Genomic DNA, 15536 nt, shown 5'->3' on the forward strand with positions numbered 1-15536 from the left:
TCCTGTTACTACCACTACTCGTCCTGTCACTATACTACCACTACTAGTCCTGTTACTATACTACCACTACTCGTCCTGTTACTATACTACCACTACTAGTCCTGTTACTACCACTACTAGTCCTGTTACTACCACAACTCGTCCTGTCACTATACTACCACTACTAGTCCTGTTACTATCACTACTAGTCCTGTTACTATACTACCACTACTCGTCCTGTTACTATACTATCACCACTAGTCCTGTTACTACCACTACTAGTCCTGTTACTATACTACCACTACTAGTCCTGTTACTATACTACCACTACTAGTCCTGTCACTATACTACCACTACTAGTCCTGTCACTACCACTACTAGTCATGTTACTACCACTACTAGTCCTGTCACTATACTACCACTACTAGTCCTGTCACTATACTACCACTACTAGTCCTGTCACTATACTACCACTACTCGTCCTGTCACTATACTACCACTACTAGTCCTGTCACTATACTACCACTACTAGTCCTGTCACTACCACTACTAGTCCTGTTACTACCACTACTAGTCCTGTCACTATACTACCACTACTAGTCCTGTCACTATACTACCACTACTAGTCCTGTTACTACCACTACTAGTCCTGTCACTATACTACCACTACTAGTCCTGTTACTACCACTACTAGTCCTGTTACTACCACAACTAGTCCTGTTACTATCACTACTAGTCCTGTTACTACCACAACTAGTCATGTTACTATCACTACTAGTCCTGTTACTATCACTACTAGTCCTGTTACTATACTACCACCACTAGTCCTGTTACTATACTATCACCACTAGTCCTGTTACTATCACTACTAGTCCTGTTACTATACTACCACCACTAGTCCTGTTACTATACTATCACTACTAGTCCTGTTACAATACTACCACAACTAGTCCTGCTACTACCACAACTAGTCCTGTTACTATACTACCACTACTAGTCCTGTTACTATACTACCACTACTAGTCCTGTTACTACCACTACTAGTCCTGTCACTATACTACCACTACTAGTCCTGTCACTACCACTACTAGTCATGTTACTACCACTACTAGTCCTGTCACTATACTACCACTACTAGTCCTGTCACTATACTACCACTACTAGTCCTGTCACTACCACTACTAGTCATGTTACTACCACTACTAGTCCTGTCACTATACTACCACTACTAGTCCTGTCACTATACTACCACTACTAGTCCTGTCACTATACTACCACTACTCGTCCTGTCACTATACTACCACTACTAGTCCTGTCACTATACTACCACTACTAGTCCTGTCACTACCACTACTAGTCCTGTTACTACCACTACTAGTCCTGTCACTATACTACCACTACTAGTCCTGTCACTATACTACCACTACTAGTCCTGTCACTACCACTACTAGTCATGTTACTACCACTACTAATCCTGTCACTATACTACCACTACTAGTCCTGTCACTATACTACCACTACTAGTCCTGTCACTATACTACCACTACTCGTCCTGTCACTATACTACCACTACTAGTCCTGTCACTATACTACCACTACTAGTCCTGTCACTACCACTACTAGTCCTGTTACTACCACTACTAGTCCTGTCACTATACTACCACTACTAGTCCTGTCACTATACTACCACTACTAGTCCTGTTACTACCACTACTAGTCCTGTCACTATACTACCACTACTAGTCCTGTTACTACCACTACTAGTCCTGTTACTACCACTACTAGTCCTGTCACTATACTACCACTACTAGTCCTGTTACTACCACTACTAGTCCTGCTACTATACTACCACTACTAGTCCTGTTACTACCACTACTAGTCCTGTTACTACCACTACTAGTCCTGTCACTATACTACCACTACTAGTCCTGTTACTACCACTACTAGTCCTGTTACTATACTACCACCACTAGTCCTGTTACTACCACTACTAGTCCTGTTACTACCACTACTCGTCCTGTTACTACCACTACTAGTCCTGTTACTACCACTACTAGTCCTGTTACTACCACTACTAGTCCTGTTACTACCACTACTAGTCCTGTTACTACCACTACTAGTCCTGTCACTATACTACCACTACTCGTCCTGTTACTATACTACCACTACTAGTCCTGTTACTACCACTACTCGTCCTGTCACTATACTACCACTACTAGTCCTGTCACTATACTACCACTACTAGTCCTGTCACTATACTACCACTACTAGTCCTGTCACTATACTACCACTACTCGTCCTGTCACTATACTACCACTACTAGTCCTGTCACTATACTACCACTACTAGTCCTGTCACTATACTACCACTACTAGTCCTGTCACTATACTACCACTACTAGTCCTGTCACTATACTACCACTACTCGTCCTGTCTTTACTAAAACGTTGTTCAATTTAAAGAGAAGTATGAGTAAGGGTGTCCAAACGTTTGACTGGTACTGTGTATATAATTAAAGATGTTTTATTCTGAATCAGCTCTCCTCACGCTCGCCGTTGCAGCTCGCAGACAGCCTCCATTCAGTACACACACACACACACACACACACACACACACACACACACACACACACACACACACACACACACACACACACACACACACACACACACACACACACACACACCCCACACACCACCCCACACCACACACACACCCACCCACACAAACACACCCACCCCCACAGACACACCCACACACCACACAAACACACACCCACACACCACACACACACCCACACCCACACACCACACACACACCATACATGATTAACCCTGATAACTGGGACATGAAAAACACAAGCCAGAGACTATTCTAGCAGTAATATGTTTTATTTTATTCAGTCATTCAACATGGATGTTATCTAGATAATGAAGTTGGCTTAATTTGAGAAAAACATCACGAGCAATACACAGTCAACATCTCTCTCTTCGTTTTCTCTCTTCTACTAAATACACAGTCAACATCTCTCTCTTCTTTTTCTCTCTTCTACTAAATACACAGTCGAGATCTATTTCTTCATTTTCTCTCTTCTACTAAATACACAGTCGAGATCTCTTTCTTCATATTCTCTCTTCTACTAAATACACAGTCGAGATCTCTTTCTTCATATTCTCTCTTCTACTAAATACACAGTCGAGATCTCTTTCTTCATATTCTCTCTTCTACTAAATACACAGTCGAGATCTCTTTCTTCATTTTCTCTGTCTACTAAATACACAGTCGAGATCTCTTTCTTCATTTTCTCTCTTCTACTAAATACACAGTCGAGATCTCTTTCTTCATTTTCTCTCTCTACTAAATACACAGTCGAGATCTCTTTCTTCATTTTCTCTCTCTACTAAATACACAGTCAAGATCTCTTTCTTCATTTTCTCTCTACTAAATACACAGTCGAGATCTCTTTCTTCATTTTCTCTCTCTACTAAATACACAGTCGAGATCTCTTTCTTCATTTTCTCTCTCTACTAAATACACAGTCAAGATCTCTTTCTTCATTTTCTCTCTCTACTAAATACACAGTCAAGATCTCTTTCTTCATTTTCTCTCTCTACTAAATACACAGTCAAGATCTCTTTCTTCATATTCTCTCTTCTACTAAATACACAGTCGAGATCTCTTTCTTCATTTTCTCTCTTCTACTAAATACACAGTCGAGATCTCTTTCTTCATATTCTCTCTTCTACTAAATACACAGTCGAGATCTCTTTCTTCATATTCTCTCTTCTACTAAATACACAGTCAAGATCTCTTTCTTCATATTCTCTCTTCTACTAAATACACAGTCAAGATCTCTTTCTTCATTTTCTCTGCTACTAAATACACGGTCGAGATCTCTTTCTTCATTTTCTCTCTTCTACTAAATACACAGTCGAGATCTCTTTCTTCATTTTCTCTCTACTAAATACACAGTCAAGATCTCTTTCTTCATTTTCTCTCTCTACTAAATACACAGTCGAGATCTCTTTCTTCATTTTCTCTCTACTAAATACACAGTCGAGATCTCTTTCTTCATTTTATTTTTTCTACTAAATTACAGGCAGCATCCAAATAAAATGTATTCTTCTTCTCTCCTTACAGAACAGAATAACACTCTTCTTCTCCTAACAGAACAGAATAACACTCTTCTTCTCTCCTAACAGAACAGAATAACACTCTTCTTCTCTCCTAACAGAACAGAATAACACTCTTCTTCTCTCTAACAGAACAGAATAACACTCTTCTTCTCTCCTAACAGAACAGAATAACACTCTTCTTCTCTCCTAACAGAACAGAATAACACTCTTCTTCTCTCCTAACAGAACAGAATAACACTCTTCTTCTCTCCTAACAGAACAGAATAACACTCTTCTTCTCTCCTAACAGAACATAATAACACTCTTCTTCTCTCCTAACAGAACAGAATAACACTCTTCTTCTCTCCTAACAGAACAGAATAACACTCTTCTTCTCTCCTAACAGAACAGAATAACACTCTTCTTCTCTCCTAACAGAACAGAATAACTCTTCTTCTCTCCTAACAGAACATAATAACACTCTTCTTCTCTCCTAACAGAACATAATAACTCTTCTTCTCTCCTAACAGAACATAATAACACTCTTCTTCTCTCCTAACAGAACAGAATAACTCTTCTTCTCTCCTCCTAACAGAACATAATAACACTCTTCTTCTCTCCTAACAGAACATAATAACACTCTTCTTCTCTCTAACAGAACAGAATAACTCTTCTTCTCTCCTAACAGAACATAATAACACTCTTCTTCTCTCCTAACAGAACAGAATAACACTTCTTCTCTCCTAACAGAACAGAATAACTCTTCTTCTCTCCTAACAGAACATAATAACACTCTTCTTCTCTCCTAACAGAACAGAATAACACTCTTCTTCTCTCCTAACAGAACAGAATAACTCTTCTTCTCTCCTAACAGAACATAATAACACTCTTCTTCTCTCCTAACAGAACAGAATAACTCTTCTTCTCCTAACAGAACAGAATAACTCTTCTTCTCTCCTAACAGAACAGAATAACACTCTTCTTCTCTCCTAACAGAACAGAATAACACTCTTCTTCTCTCCTAACAGAACAGAATAACACTCTTCTTCTCTCCTAACAGAACAGAATAACACTCTTCTTCTCTCCTAACAGAACAGAGTAACACTCTTCTCTCCTATCAGAACAGAATAACACTTCTTCTCTCCTAACAGAACAGAATAACACTCTTCTTCTCTCCTAACAGAAGAGAATAACACTCTTCTTCTCTCTAACAGAACAGAATAACACTCTTCTTCTCTCCTAACAGAACAGAATAACACTCTTCTTCTCTCCTAACAGAACAGAATAACACTCTTCTTCTCTCCTAACAGAACAGAATAACACTCTTCTTCTCTCCTAACAGAACAGAGTAACACTCTTCTCTCCTATCAGAACAGAATAACACTTCTTCTCTCCTATCAGAACAGAATAACACTTCTTCTCTCCTTACAGAACAGAATAACACTCTTCTTCTCTCCTAACAGAACAGAATAACACTCTTCTTCTCTCCTAACAGAACAGAATAACACTCTTCTTCTCTCCTTACAGAACAGAATAACACTCTTCTTCTCTCCTTACAGAACAGAATAACACTCTTCTTCTCTCCTAACAGAACAGAATAACACTCTTCTTCTCTCCTAACAGAACAGAATAACACTCTTCTTCTCTCCTAACAGAACAGAATAACACTCTTCTTCTCTCCTAACAGAACAGAATAACACTCTTCTTCTCTCCTAACAGAACAGAATAACACTCTTCTTCTCTCCTAACAGAACAGAATAACACTCTTCTTCTCTCCTAACAGAACAGAATAACACTCTTCTTCTCTCCTTACAGAACAGAATAACACTCTTCTTCTCTCCTATCAGAACAGAATAACACTCTTCTTCTCTCCTAACAGAACAGAATAACTCTTCTTCTCTCCAAACAGAACAGAATAACACTCTTCTTCTCTCCTAACAGAACAGAATAACACTCTTCTTCTCTCCTAACAGAACAGAATAACACTCTTTTTCTCTCCTAACAGAACAGAATAACACTCTTCTTCTCTCCTTACAGAACAGAATAACTCTTCTTCTCTCCAAACAGAACAGAATAACTCTTCTTCTCTCCAAACAGAACAGAATAACACTCTTCTTCTCTCCTAACAGAACAGAATAACTCTTCTTCTCTCCTAACAGAACAGAATAACACTCTTCTTCTCTCCTAACAGAACAGAATAACACTCTTCTTCTCTCCTAACAGAACAGAATAACACTCTTCTTCTCTCCTAACAGAACATAATAACACTTCTTCTCTCCTAACAGAACAGAATAACACTCTTCTTCTCTCCTAACAGAACAGAATAACACTCTTCTTCTCTCCTAACAGAACATAATAACACTCTTCTTCTCTCCTAACAGAACAGAATAACACTCTTCTTCTCTCCTAACAGAACAGAATAACACTCTTCTTCTCTCCTAACAGAACAGAATAACACTCTTCTTCTCTCCTAACAGAACAGAATAACTCTTCTTCTCTCCTAACAGAACATAATAACACTCTTCTTCTCTCCTAACAGAACATAATAACTCTTCTTCTCTCCTAACAGAACATAATAACACTCTTCTTCTCTCCTAACAGAACAGAATAACTCTTCTTCTCTCTAACAGAACATAATAACACTCTTCTTCTCTCCTAACAGAACATAATAACACTCTTCTTCTCTCCTAACAGAACAGAATAACTCTTCTTCTCTCCTAACAGAACATAATAACACTCTTCTTCTCTCCTAACAGAACAGAATAACACTTCTTCTCTCCTAACAGAACAGAATAACTCTTCTTCTCTCCTAACAGAACATAATAACACTCTTCTTCTCTCCTAACAGAACAGAATAACACTCTTCTTCTCTCCTAACAGAACAGAATAACTCTTCTTCTCTCCTAACAGAACATAATAACACTCTTCTTCTCTCCTAACAGAACAGAATAACTCTTCTTCTCTCCTAACAGAACAGAATAACTCTTCTTCTCTCCTAACAGAACAGAATAACACTCTTCTTCTCTCCTAACAGAACAGAATAACACTCTTCTTCTCTCCTAACAGAACAGAATAACACTCTTCTTCTCTCCTAACAGAACAGAATAACACTCTTCTTCTCTCCTAACAGAACAGAGTAACACTCTTCTCTCCTATCAGAACAGAATAACACTTCTTCTCTCCTATCAGAACAGAATAACACTTCTTCTCTCCTAACAGAACAGAATAACACTCTTCTTCTCTCCTAACAGAACAGAATAACACTCTTCTTCTCTCCTAACAGAACAGAATAACACTCTTCTTCTCTCCTAACAGAACAGAATAACACTCTTCTTCTCTCCTAACAGAACAGAATAACACTCTTCTTCTCTCCTAACAGAACAGAGTAACACTCTTCTCTCCTATCAGAACAGAATAACACTTCTTCTCTCCTATCAGAACAGAATAACACTTCTTCTCTCCTTACAGAACAGAATAACACTCTTCTTCTCTCCTAACAGAACAGAATAACACTCTTCTTCTCTCCTAACAGAACAGAATAACACTCTTCTTCTCTCCTTACAGAACAGAATAACACTCTTCTTCTCTCCTTACAGAACAGAATAACACTCTTCTTCTCTCCTAACAGAACAGAATAACACTCTTCTTCTCTCCTAACAGAACAGAATAACACTCTTCTTCTCTCCTAACAGAACAGAATAACACTCTTCTTCTCTCCTAACAGAACAGAATAACACTCTTCTTCTCTCCTAACAGAACAGAATAACACTCTTCTTCTCTCCTAACAGAACAGAATAACACTCTTCTTCTCTCCTAACAGAACAGAATAACACTCTTCTTCTCTCCTTACAGAACAGAATAACACTCTTCTTCTCTCCTAACAGAACAGAATAACACTCTTCTTCTCTCCTAACAGAACAGAATAACACTCTTCTTCTCTCCTAACAGAACAGAATAACACTCTTCTTCTCTCCTTACAGAACAGAATAACACTCTTCTTCTCTCCTAACAGAACAGAATAACACTCTTTTTCTCTCCTAACAGAACAGAATAACACTCTTCTTCTCTCCTTACAGAACAGAATAACTCTTCTTCTCTCCAAACAGAACAGAATAACTCTTCTTCTCTCCAAACAGAACAGAATAACACTCTTCTTCTCTCCTAACAGAACAGAATAACTCTTCTTCTCTCCTAACAGAACAGAATAACACTCTTCTTCTCTCCTAACAGAACAGAATAACACTCTTCTTCTCTCCTAACAGAACAGAATAACACTCTTCTTCTCTCCTAACAGAACATAATAACACTTCTTCTCTCCTAACAGAACAGAATAACACTCTTCTTCTCTCCTAACAGAACAGAATAACACTCTTCTTCTCTCCTAACAGAACAGAATAACACTCTTCTTCTCTCCTAACAGAACAGAATAACACTCTTCTTCTCTCCTAACAGAACAGAATAACACTCTTCTTCTCTCCTAACAGAACAGAATAACACTCTTCTTCTCTCCTAACAGAACAGAATAACACTCTTCTTCTCTCCTATCAGAACAGAATAACACTCTTCTTCTCTCCTAACAGAACAGAACAACACTCTTCTTCTCTCCTAACAGAACAGAATAACACTCTTCTTCTCTCCTAACAGAACAGAATAACACTCTTCTTCTCTCCTAACAGAACAGAATAACACTCTTCTTCTCTCCTAACAGAACAGAATAACACTCTTCTTCTCTCCTAACAGAACAGAATAACACTCTTCTTCTCTCCTAACAGAACAGAATAACACTCTTCTTCTCTCCTAACAGAACAGAATAACACTCTTCTTCTCTCCTAACAGAACATAATAACACTTCTTCTCTCCTAACAGAACAGAATAACACTCTTCTTCTCTCCTAACAGAACAGAATAACACTCTTCTTCTCTCCTAACAGAACAGAATAACACTCTTCTTCTCTCCTAACAGAACAGAATAACACTCTTCTTCTCTCCTAACAGAACAGAATAACACTCTTCTTCTCTCCTAACAGAACAGAATAACACTCTTCTTCTCTCCTAACAGAACAGAATAACACTCTTCTTCTCTCCTAACAGAACAGAATAACACTCTTCTTCTCTCCTAACAGAACAGAATAACACTCTTCTTCTCTCCTAACAGAACAGAATAACAGACCGAGTCCTCCTGGTGAAGTGTATATCTGTGCTGGGGGTCGTCATCTTCATGTTCTTCCTGAACTCCTTTGTTCCCAGCATTCATCTGGAGTTGGGTAAGCTGCTGTAATGTCTCATTAAAACACTGGTACGCATCCCTAAAGGCAACCTATTCTCTGTGAAGTGCACTACTTTGGGCCCTGGTCAAAAAGTAATGCACTACATAATGGTGAATAGGATGCCATTTTAGATACAGCCTGGTAACGAATGACTAAGAAGAAGTGTGTTGTTTTCACTGGCTTGACAACTAGCTGTATTTTCTGTTACTGTTATAGTAATGTAATTATTCATGGTTGGAGGTTCTGTTACTGTTATAGTAATATAATTATACATAATATAATAATATAATAATATATGCCATTTAGCTGACGCTTTTATCCAAAGCGACTTACAGTCATGTGTGCATACATTCTACGTATGGGTGGTCCCGGGAAACGAACCCACTACCCTGGCGTTACAAGCGCCATGCTCTACCAACTGAGCTACATCATAAGACGATGTAATTATACATGGTTGTATGTTCTGTTACTTTAGTAATGTAATTATACATGGTTGTTGGTTCTGTTAAAACCTGATACTACCAACAGTTCAATAAGCCCTGACTATAGGCCCTGTTAAAACCTGATACTACCAACAGTTCAATAAGCCCTGACTATAGGCCCTGTTAAAACCTGATACTACCAACAGTTCAATAAGCCCTGACTATAGGCCCTGTTAAAACCTGTTACTACCAACAGTTCAACAAGCCCTGACTATAGGCCCTGTTAAAACCTGATATTACCACCAGTTCAACAAGCCCTGACTATAGGCCCTGTTAAAACCTGATACTACCAACAGTTCAATAAGCCCTGACTATAAGCCCTGTTAAAACCTGATACTACCAACAGTTCAATAAACTCTGTTAAAACCTGATACTACCAACAGTTCAATAAGCCCTGACTATAGGCCCTGTTAAAACCTGATACTACCAACAGTTCAATAAGCCCTGACTATAAGCCCTGTTAAAACCTGATACTACCAACAGTTCAATAAGCCCTGACTATAGGCCCTGTTAAAACCTGATACTACCAACAGTTCATTAAGCCCTGACTATAGGCCCTGTTAAAACCTGAAACTACCAACAGGTCAATAAGCCCTGACTATAGGCCCTGTTTAAACCTGATACTACCAACAGTTCAATAAACCCTGACTATAGGCCCTGTTAAAACCTGATACTACCAACAGTTCAATAAACCCTGACTATAGGCCCTGTTAAAACCTGATACTACCAACAGTTCAATAAGCCCTGACTATAGGCCCTGTTAAAACCTGATACTACCAACAGTTCAATAAACCCTGACTATAGGCCCTGTTAAAACCTGATACTACCAACAGTTCAATAAACCCTGACTATAGGCCCTGTTAAAACCTGATACTACCAACAGTTCAATAAGCCCTGACTATAGGCCCTGTTAAAACCTGATACTACCAACAGTTCAATAAACTCTGTTAAAACCTGATACTACCAACAGTTCAATAAACCCTGACTATAGGCCCTGTTAAAACCTGATACTACCAACAGTTCAATAAGCCCTGACTATAAGCCCTGTTAAAACCTGATACTACCAACAGTTCAATAAGCCCTGACTATAGGCCCTGTTTAAACCTGATACTACCAACAGTTCAATAAACCCTGACTATAGGCCCTGTTAAAACCTGATACTACCAACAGTTCAATAAGCCCTGACTATAGGCCCTGTTAAAACCTGATACTACCAACAGTTCAACAAGCCCTGACTATAGGCCCTGTTAAAACCTGTTACTACCAACAGTTCAATAAGCCCTGACTATAGGCCCTGTTAAAACCTGATACTACCAACAGTTCAATAAACCCTGACTATAGGCCCTGTTAAAACCTGATACTACCAACAGTTCAATAAGCCCTGACTATAGGCCCTGTTAAAACCTGATACTACCAACAGTTCAATAAGCCCTGACTATAGGCCCTGTTAAAACCTGATACTACCAACAGTTCAATAAGCCCTGACTATAGGCCCTGTTAAAACCTGATACTACCAACAGTTCAATAAGCCCTGACTATAGGCCCTGTTAAAACCTGATACTACCAACAGTTCAATAAACCCTGACTATAAGCCCTGTTAAAACCTGATACTACCAACAGTTCAACAAGCCCTGACTATAGGTCCTGTTTAAACCTGATACTACCAACAGTTCAATAAGCCCTGACTATAAGCCCTGTTAAAACCTGAATATACCAACAGTTCAACAAGCCCTGACTATAGGTCCTGTTTAAACCTGATACTACCAACAGTTCAATAAACCCTGACTATAGGCCCTGTTAAAACCTGATACTACCAACAGTTCAATAAACCCTGACTATAGGCCCTGTTAAAACCTGATACTACCAACAGTTCAATAAGCCCTGACTATAAGCCCTGTTAAAACCTGATACTACCAACAGTTCAATAAGCCCTGACTATAGGCCCTGTTAAAACCTGATACTACCAACAGTTCAATAAGCCCTGACTATAGGCCCTGTTAAAACCTGATACTACCAACAGTTCAATAAACCCTGACTATAGGCCCTGTTAAAACCTGATACTACCAACAGTTCAATAAACCCTGACTATAGGCCCTGTTAAAACCTGATACTACCAACAGTTCAATAAACCCTGACTATAGGCCCTGTTAAAACCTGATACTACCAACAGTTCAATAAGCCCTGACTATAGGCCCTGGTAAAACCTGATACTACCAACAGGTCAATAAGCCCTGTTAAAACCTGATACTACCAACAGTTCAATAAACCCTGACTATAAGCCCTGTTAAAACCTGATACTACCAACAGTTCAATAAACCCTGACTATAGGCCCTGTTAAAACCTATTCGCTCCCAGAAGATGTTTTGGAAATAGAGTGTCATTATATTTTCATTAGGTCGACACAGAAACATTTAATTTGGCTTATATAATAATAGTCCGCTCACTTAGTTCTATTTTTTATTTTTTACTTAACTAGGCAAGTCAGTTAAGACCAAATTCTTATTTACAACGACGGCCTACCAAAAAGTAAAAAGGCCTCCTGCGGGGACGAAGGCCTGGGATTAAAAATAAAATATGAATATAGGACAAAACACACATCACAACAAGAGAGACACATCACTACATAAAGAGAGACCTAAGACAGCAACACATGACAACACAACATGGTAGCAACACAACATGATAACAGCATGGTAGCAACACAACATGGTAGCAACACAACATGGTAGCAACACAATATGATAACAGCATGGTAGCAACACAACATGGTAGCAACACAATATGGTAGCAACACAACATGATAACAGCATGGTAGCAACACAACATGGTAGCAGCACAAAACATGGTACAAACATGATCGGGCTACAGACAACAGCACAAAGGGTAAGAAGGTAGAGACAACAATACATCACGCGAAGCATGATGAGTCCATGATTGAGTCTTTGAATGAAGAGATGGAGATCAAACTGTCCAGTTTGAGTATTTGTTGCAGCTCGTTAATCACTATGATGGGAATGTGTCTGTGGATACGTAGAGGTTTCTCACGCAGCAGGAATATAGGCCAGCCATTTCCATTGATAGGCCTAAATGTTGTCTCACTCACTCTGTGAGTAACTATAGAAAACAACCTGAGTCTCACTCTGCGAGTAACTATAGAAAACAACCTGAGTCTCACTCTGTGAGTAACTATAGAAAACAACCTGAGTCTCACTCTGCGAGTAACTATAGAAAACAACCTGAGTCTCACTCTGTGAGTAACTATAGAAAACAACCTGAGTCTCACTCTGTGAGTAACTACAGAAAACAGCCTGAGTCTCACTCTGCGAGTAACTATAGAAAACAACCTGAGTCTCACTCTGCGAGTAACTATAGAAAACAACCTGAGTCTCACTCTGTGAGTAACTATAGAAAACAACCTGAGTCTCACTCTGCGAGTAACTATAGAAAACAACCTGAGTCTCACTCTGTGAGTAACTACAGAAAACAGCCTGAGTCTCACTCTGCGAGTAACTATAGAAAACAACCTGAGTCTCACTCTGTGAGTAACTATAGAAAAGAGAGGAGATGTTGCTTCTGTTATAGAGACGAGAGGTTGCTTCTGTTATGAGAGGAGAGGTTGATTCTGTTATAGAGAGGAGAGGTTGCTTCTGTTATAGAGAGGAGAGGTTGCTTCTGTTATAGAGAGGAGAGGTTGCTTCTGTTATAGAGAGGAGAGGTTGCTTCTGTTATAGAGAGGAGAGGTTGCTTCTGTTATAGAGAGGAGAGGTTGCTTCTGTTATAGAGAGAGAGGTTGCTTCTGTTATAGAGAGGAGAGGTTGCTTCTGTTATAGAGAGGAGAGGTTGCTTCTGTTATAGAGAGGAGAGGTTGCTTCTGTTATGAGAGGAGAGGTTGCTTCTGTTATAGAGAGGAGAGGTTGCTTCTGTTATGAGAGGAGAGGTTGCTTCTGTTATGAGAGGGGAGGTTGCTTCTGTTATAGAGAGGAGAGGTTGCTTCTGTTATAGAGAGGAGAGGTTGCTTCTGTTATGAGAGGAGAGGTTGCTTCTGTTATAGAGAGGAGAGGTTGCTTCTGTTATGAGAGGAGAGGTTGCTTCTGTTATAGAGAGGAGAGGTTGCTTCTGTTATGAGAGGAGAGGTTGCTTCTGTTATGAGAGGAGAGGTTGATTCTGTTATAGAGAGGAGAGGTTGCTTCTGTTATGAGAGGAGAGGTTGCTTCTGTTATAGAGAGGAGAGGTTGCTTCTGTTATAGAGAGGAGAGGTTGCTTCTGTTATGAGAGGAGAGGTTGCTTCTGTTATAGAGAGGAGAGGTTGCTTCTGTTATGAGAGGAGAGGTTGCTTCTGTTATGAGAGGGGAGGTTGCTTCTGTTATAGAGAGGAGAGGTTGCTTCTGTTATAGAGAGGAGAGGTTGCTTCTGTTATGAGAGGAGAGGTTGCTTCTGTTATGAGAGGAGAGGTTGCTTCTGTTATAGAGAGGAGAGGTTGCTTCTGTTATGAGAGGAGAGGTTGATTCTGTTATAGAGAGGAGAGGTTGCTTCTGTTATGAGAGGAGAGGTTGCTTCTGTTATAGAGAGGAGAGGTTGCTTCTGTTATAGAGAGGAGAGGTTGCTTCTGTTATGAGAGGAGAGGTTGCTTCTGTTATAGAGAGGAGAGGTTGCTTCTGTTATGAGAGGAGAGGTTGTTTTGTTCCTTTACCTTACACCAGTTAACGTGAAACTACACTCAGATACTCTATATCTTCCTGGCTGGGCCAAGTAGCATCCTGTCATACTCTATATCTTCCTGGCTGGGCCAAGTAGCATCCTGTCATACTCTATATCTTCCTGGCTGGGCCAAGTAGCATCCTGGCATACTCTATATCTTCCTGGCTGGGCCAAGTAGAATCCTGTCATACTCTATATCTTCCTGGCTGGGCCAAGTAGCATCCTGTCATACTCTATATCTTCCTTGCTGGGCCAAGTAGCATCCTGTCATACTCTATATCTTCCTGGCTGGGCCAAGTAGCATCCTGTCATACTCTATATCTTCCTGGCTGTGCCAAGTAGAATCCTGTCATACTCTATATCTTCCTGGCTGTGCCAAGTAGCATCCTGTCATACTCTATATCTTACTGGCTGGGCCAAGTAGCATCCTGTCATACTCTATATCTTCCTGGCTGGGCCAAGTAGAATCCTGTCATACTCTATATCTTCCTGGCTGGGCCAAGTAGAAACCTGTAATACTCTATATCTTCCTGGCTGTGCCAAGTAGCATCCTGTCATACTCTATATCTTCCTGGCTGGGCCATGTAGCATCCTGTCATACTCTATATCTTCCTGGCTGGGCCAAGTAGCATCCTGTCATACTCTATATCTTCCTGGCTGGGCCAAGTAGCATCCTGTCATACTCTATATCTTCCTGGCTGGGCCAAGTAGCATCCTGTCATACTCTATATCTTCCTGGCTGGGCCAAGTAGCATCCTGTCATACTCTATATCTTCCTGGCTGGGCCAAGTAGCATCCTGTCATACTCTATATCTTCCTGGCTGGGCCAAGTAGCATCCTGTCATACTCTATATCTTCCTGGCTGGGCCAAGTAGCATCCTGTCATACTCTATATCTTCCTGGCTGGGCCAAGTAGCATCCTGTCATACTCTATATCTTCCTGGCTGGGCCAAGTAGCATCCTGTCACACGCATTGTTCTGCTGCGAATCACACAAC

The 15536-nt window shown here is 40.0% G+C and overlaps 1 protein-coding gene across 3 annotated transcripts in view; it reads left to right on the top strand.

The window, feature by feature from the left end:
• oca2 (oculocutaneous albinism II) overlaps positions 1-15536 on the top strand; it is a 369117-nt gene that overhangs the window by 242653 nt on the left and 110928 nt on the right. For all 3 annotated transcript variants that reach the window (XM_052467917.1, XM_052467907.1, XM_052467911.1), the window contains exon 18: positions 9248-9356. In XM_052467917.1, the coding sequence (XP_052323877.1) occupies positions 9248-9356 (109 nt within the window). The remainder of the gene's footprint in view (positions 1-9247; positions 9357-15536) is intronic.

The sequence above is a fragment of the Oncorhynchus keta genome, chromosome 1, assembly GCF_023373465.1.
Source record: "Oncorhynchus keta strain PuntledgeMale-10-30-2019 chromosome 1, Oket_V2, whole genome shotgun sequence".
NCBI classification, from domain to species: Eukaryota; Metazoa; Chordata; class Actinopteri; order Salmoniformes; family Salmonidae; genus Oncorhynchus; species Oncorhynchus keta.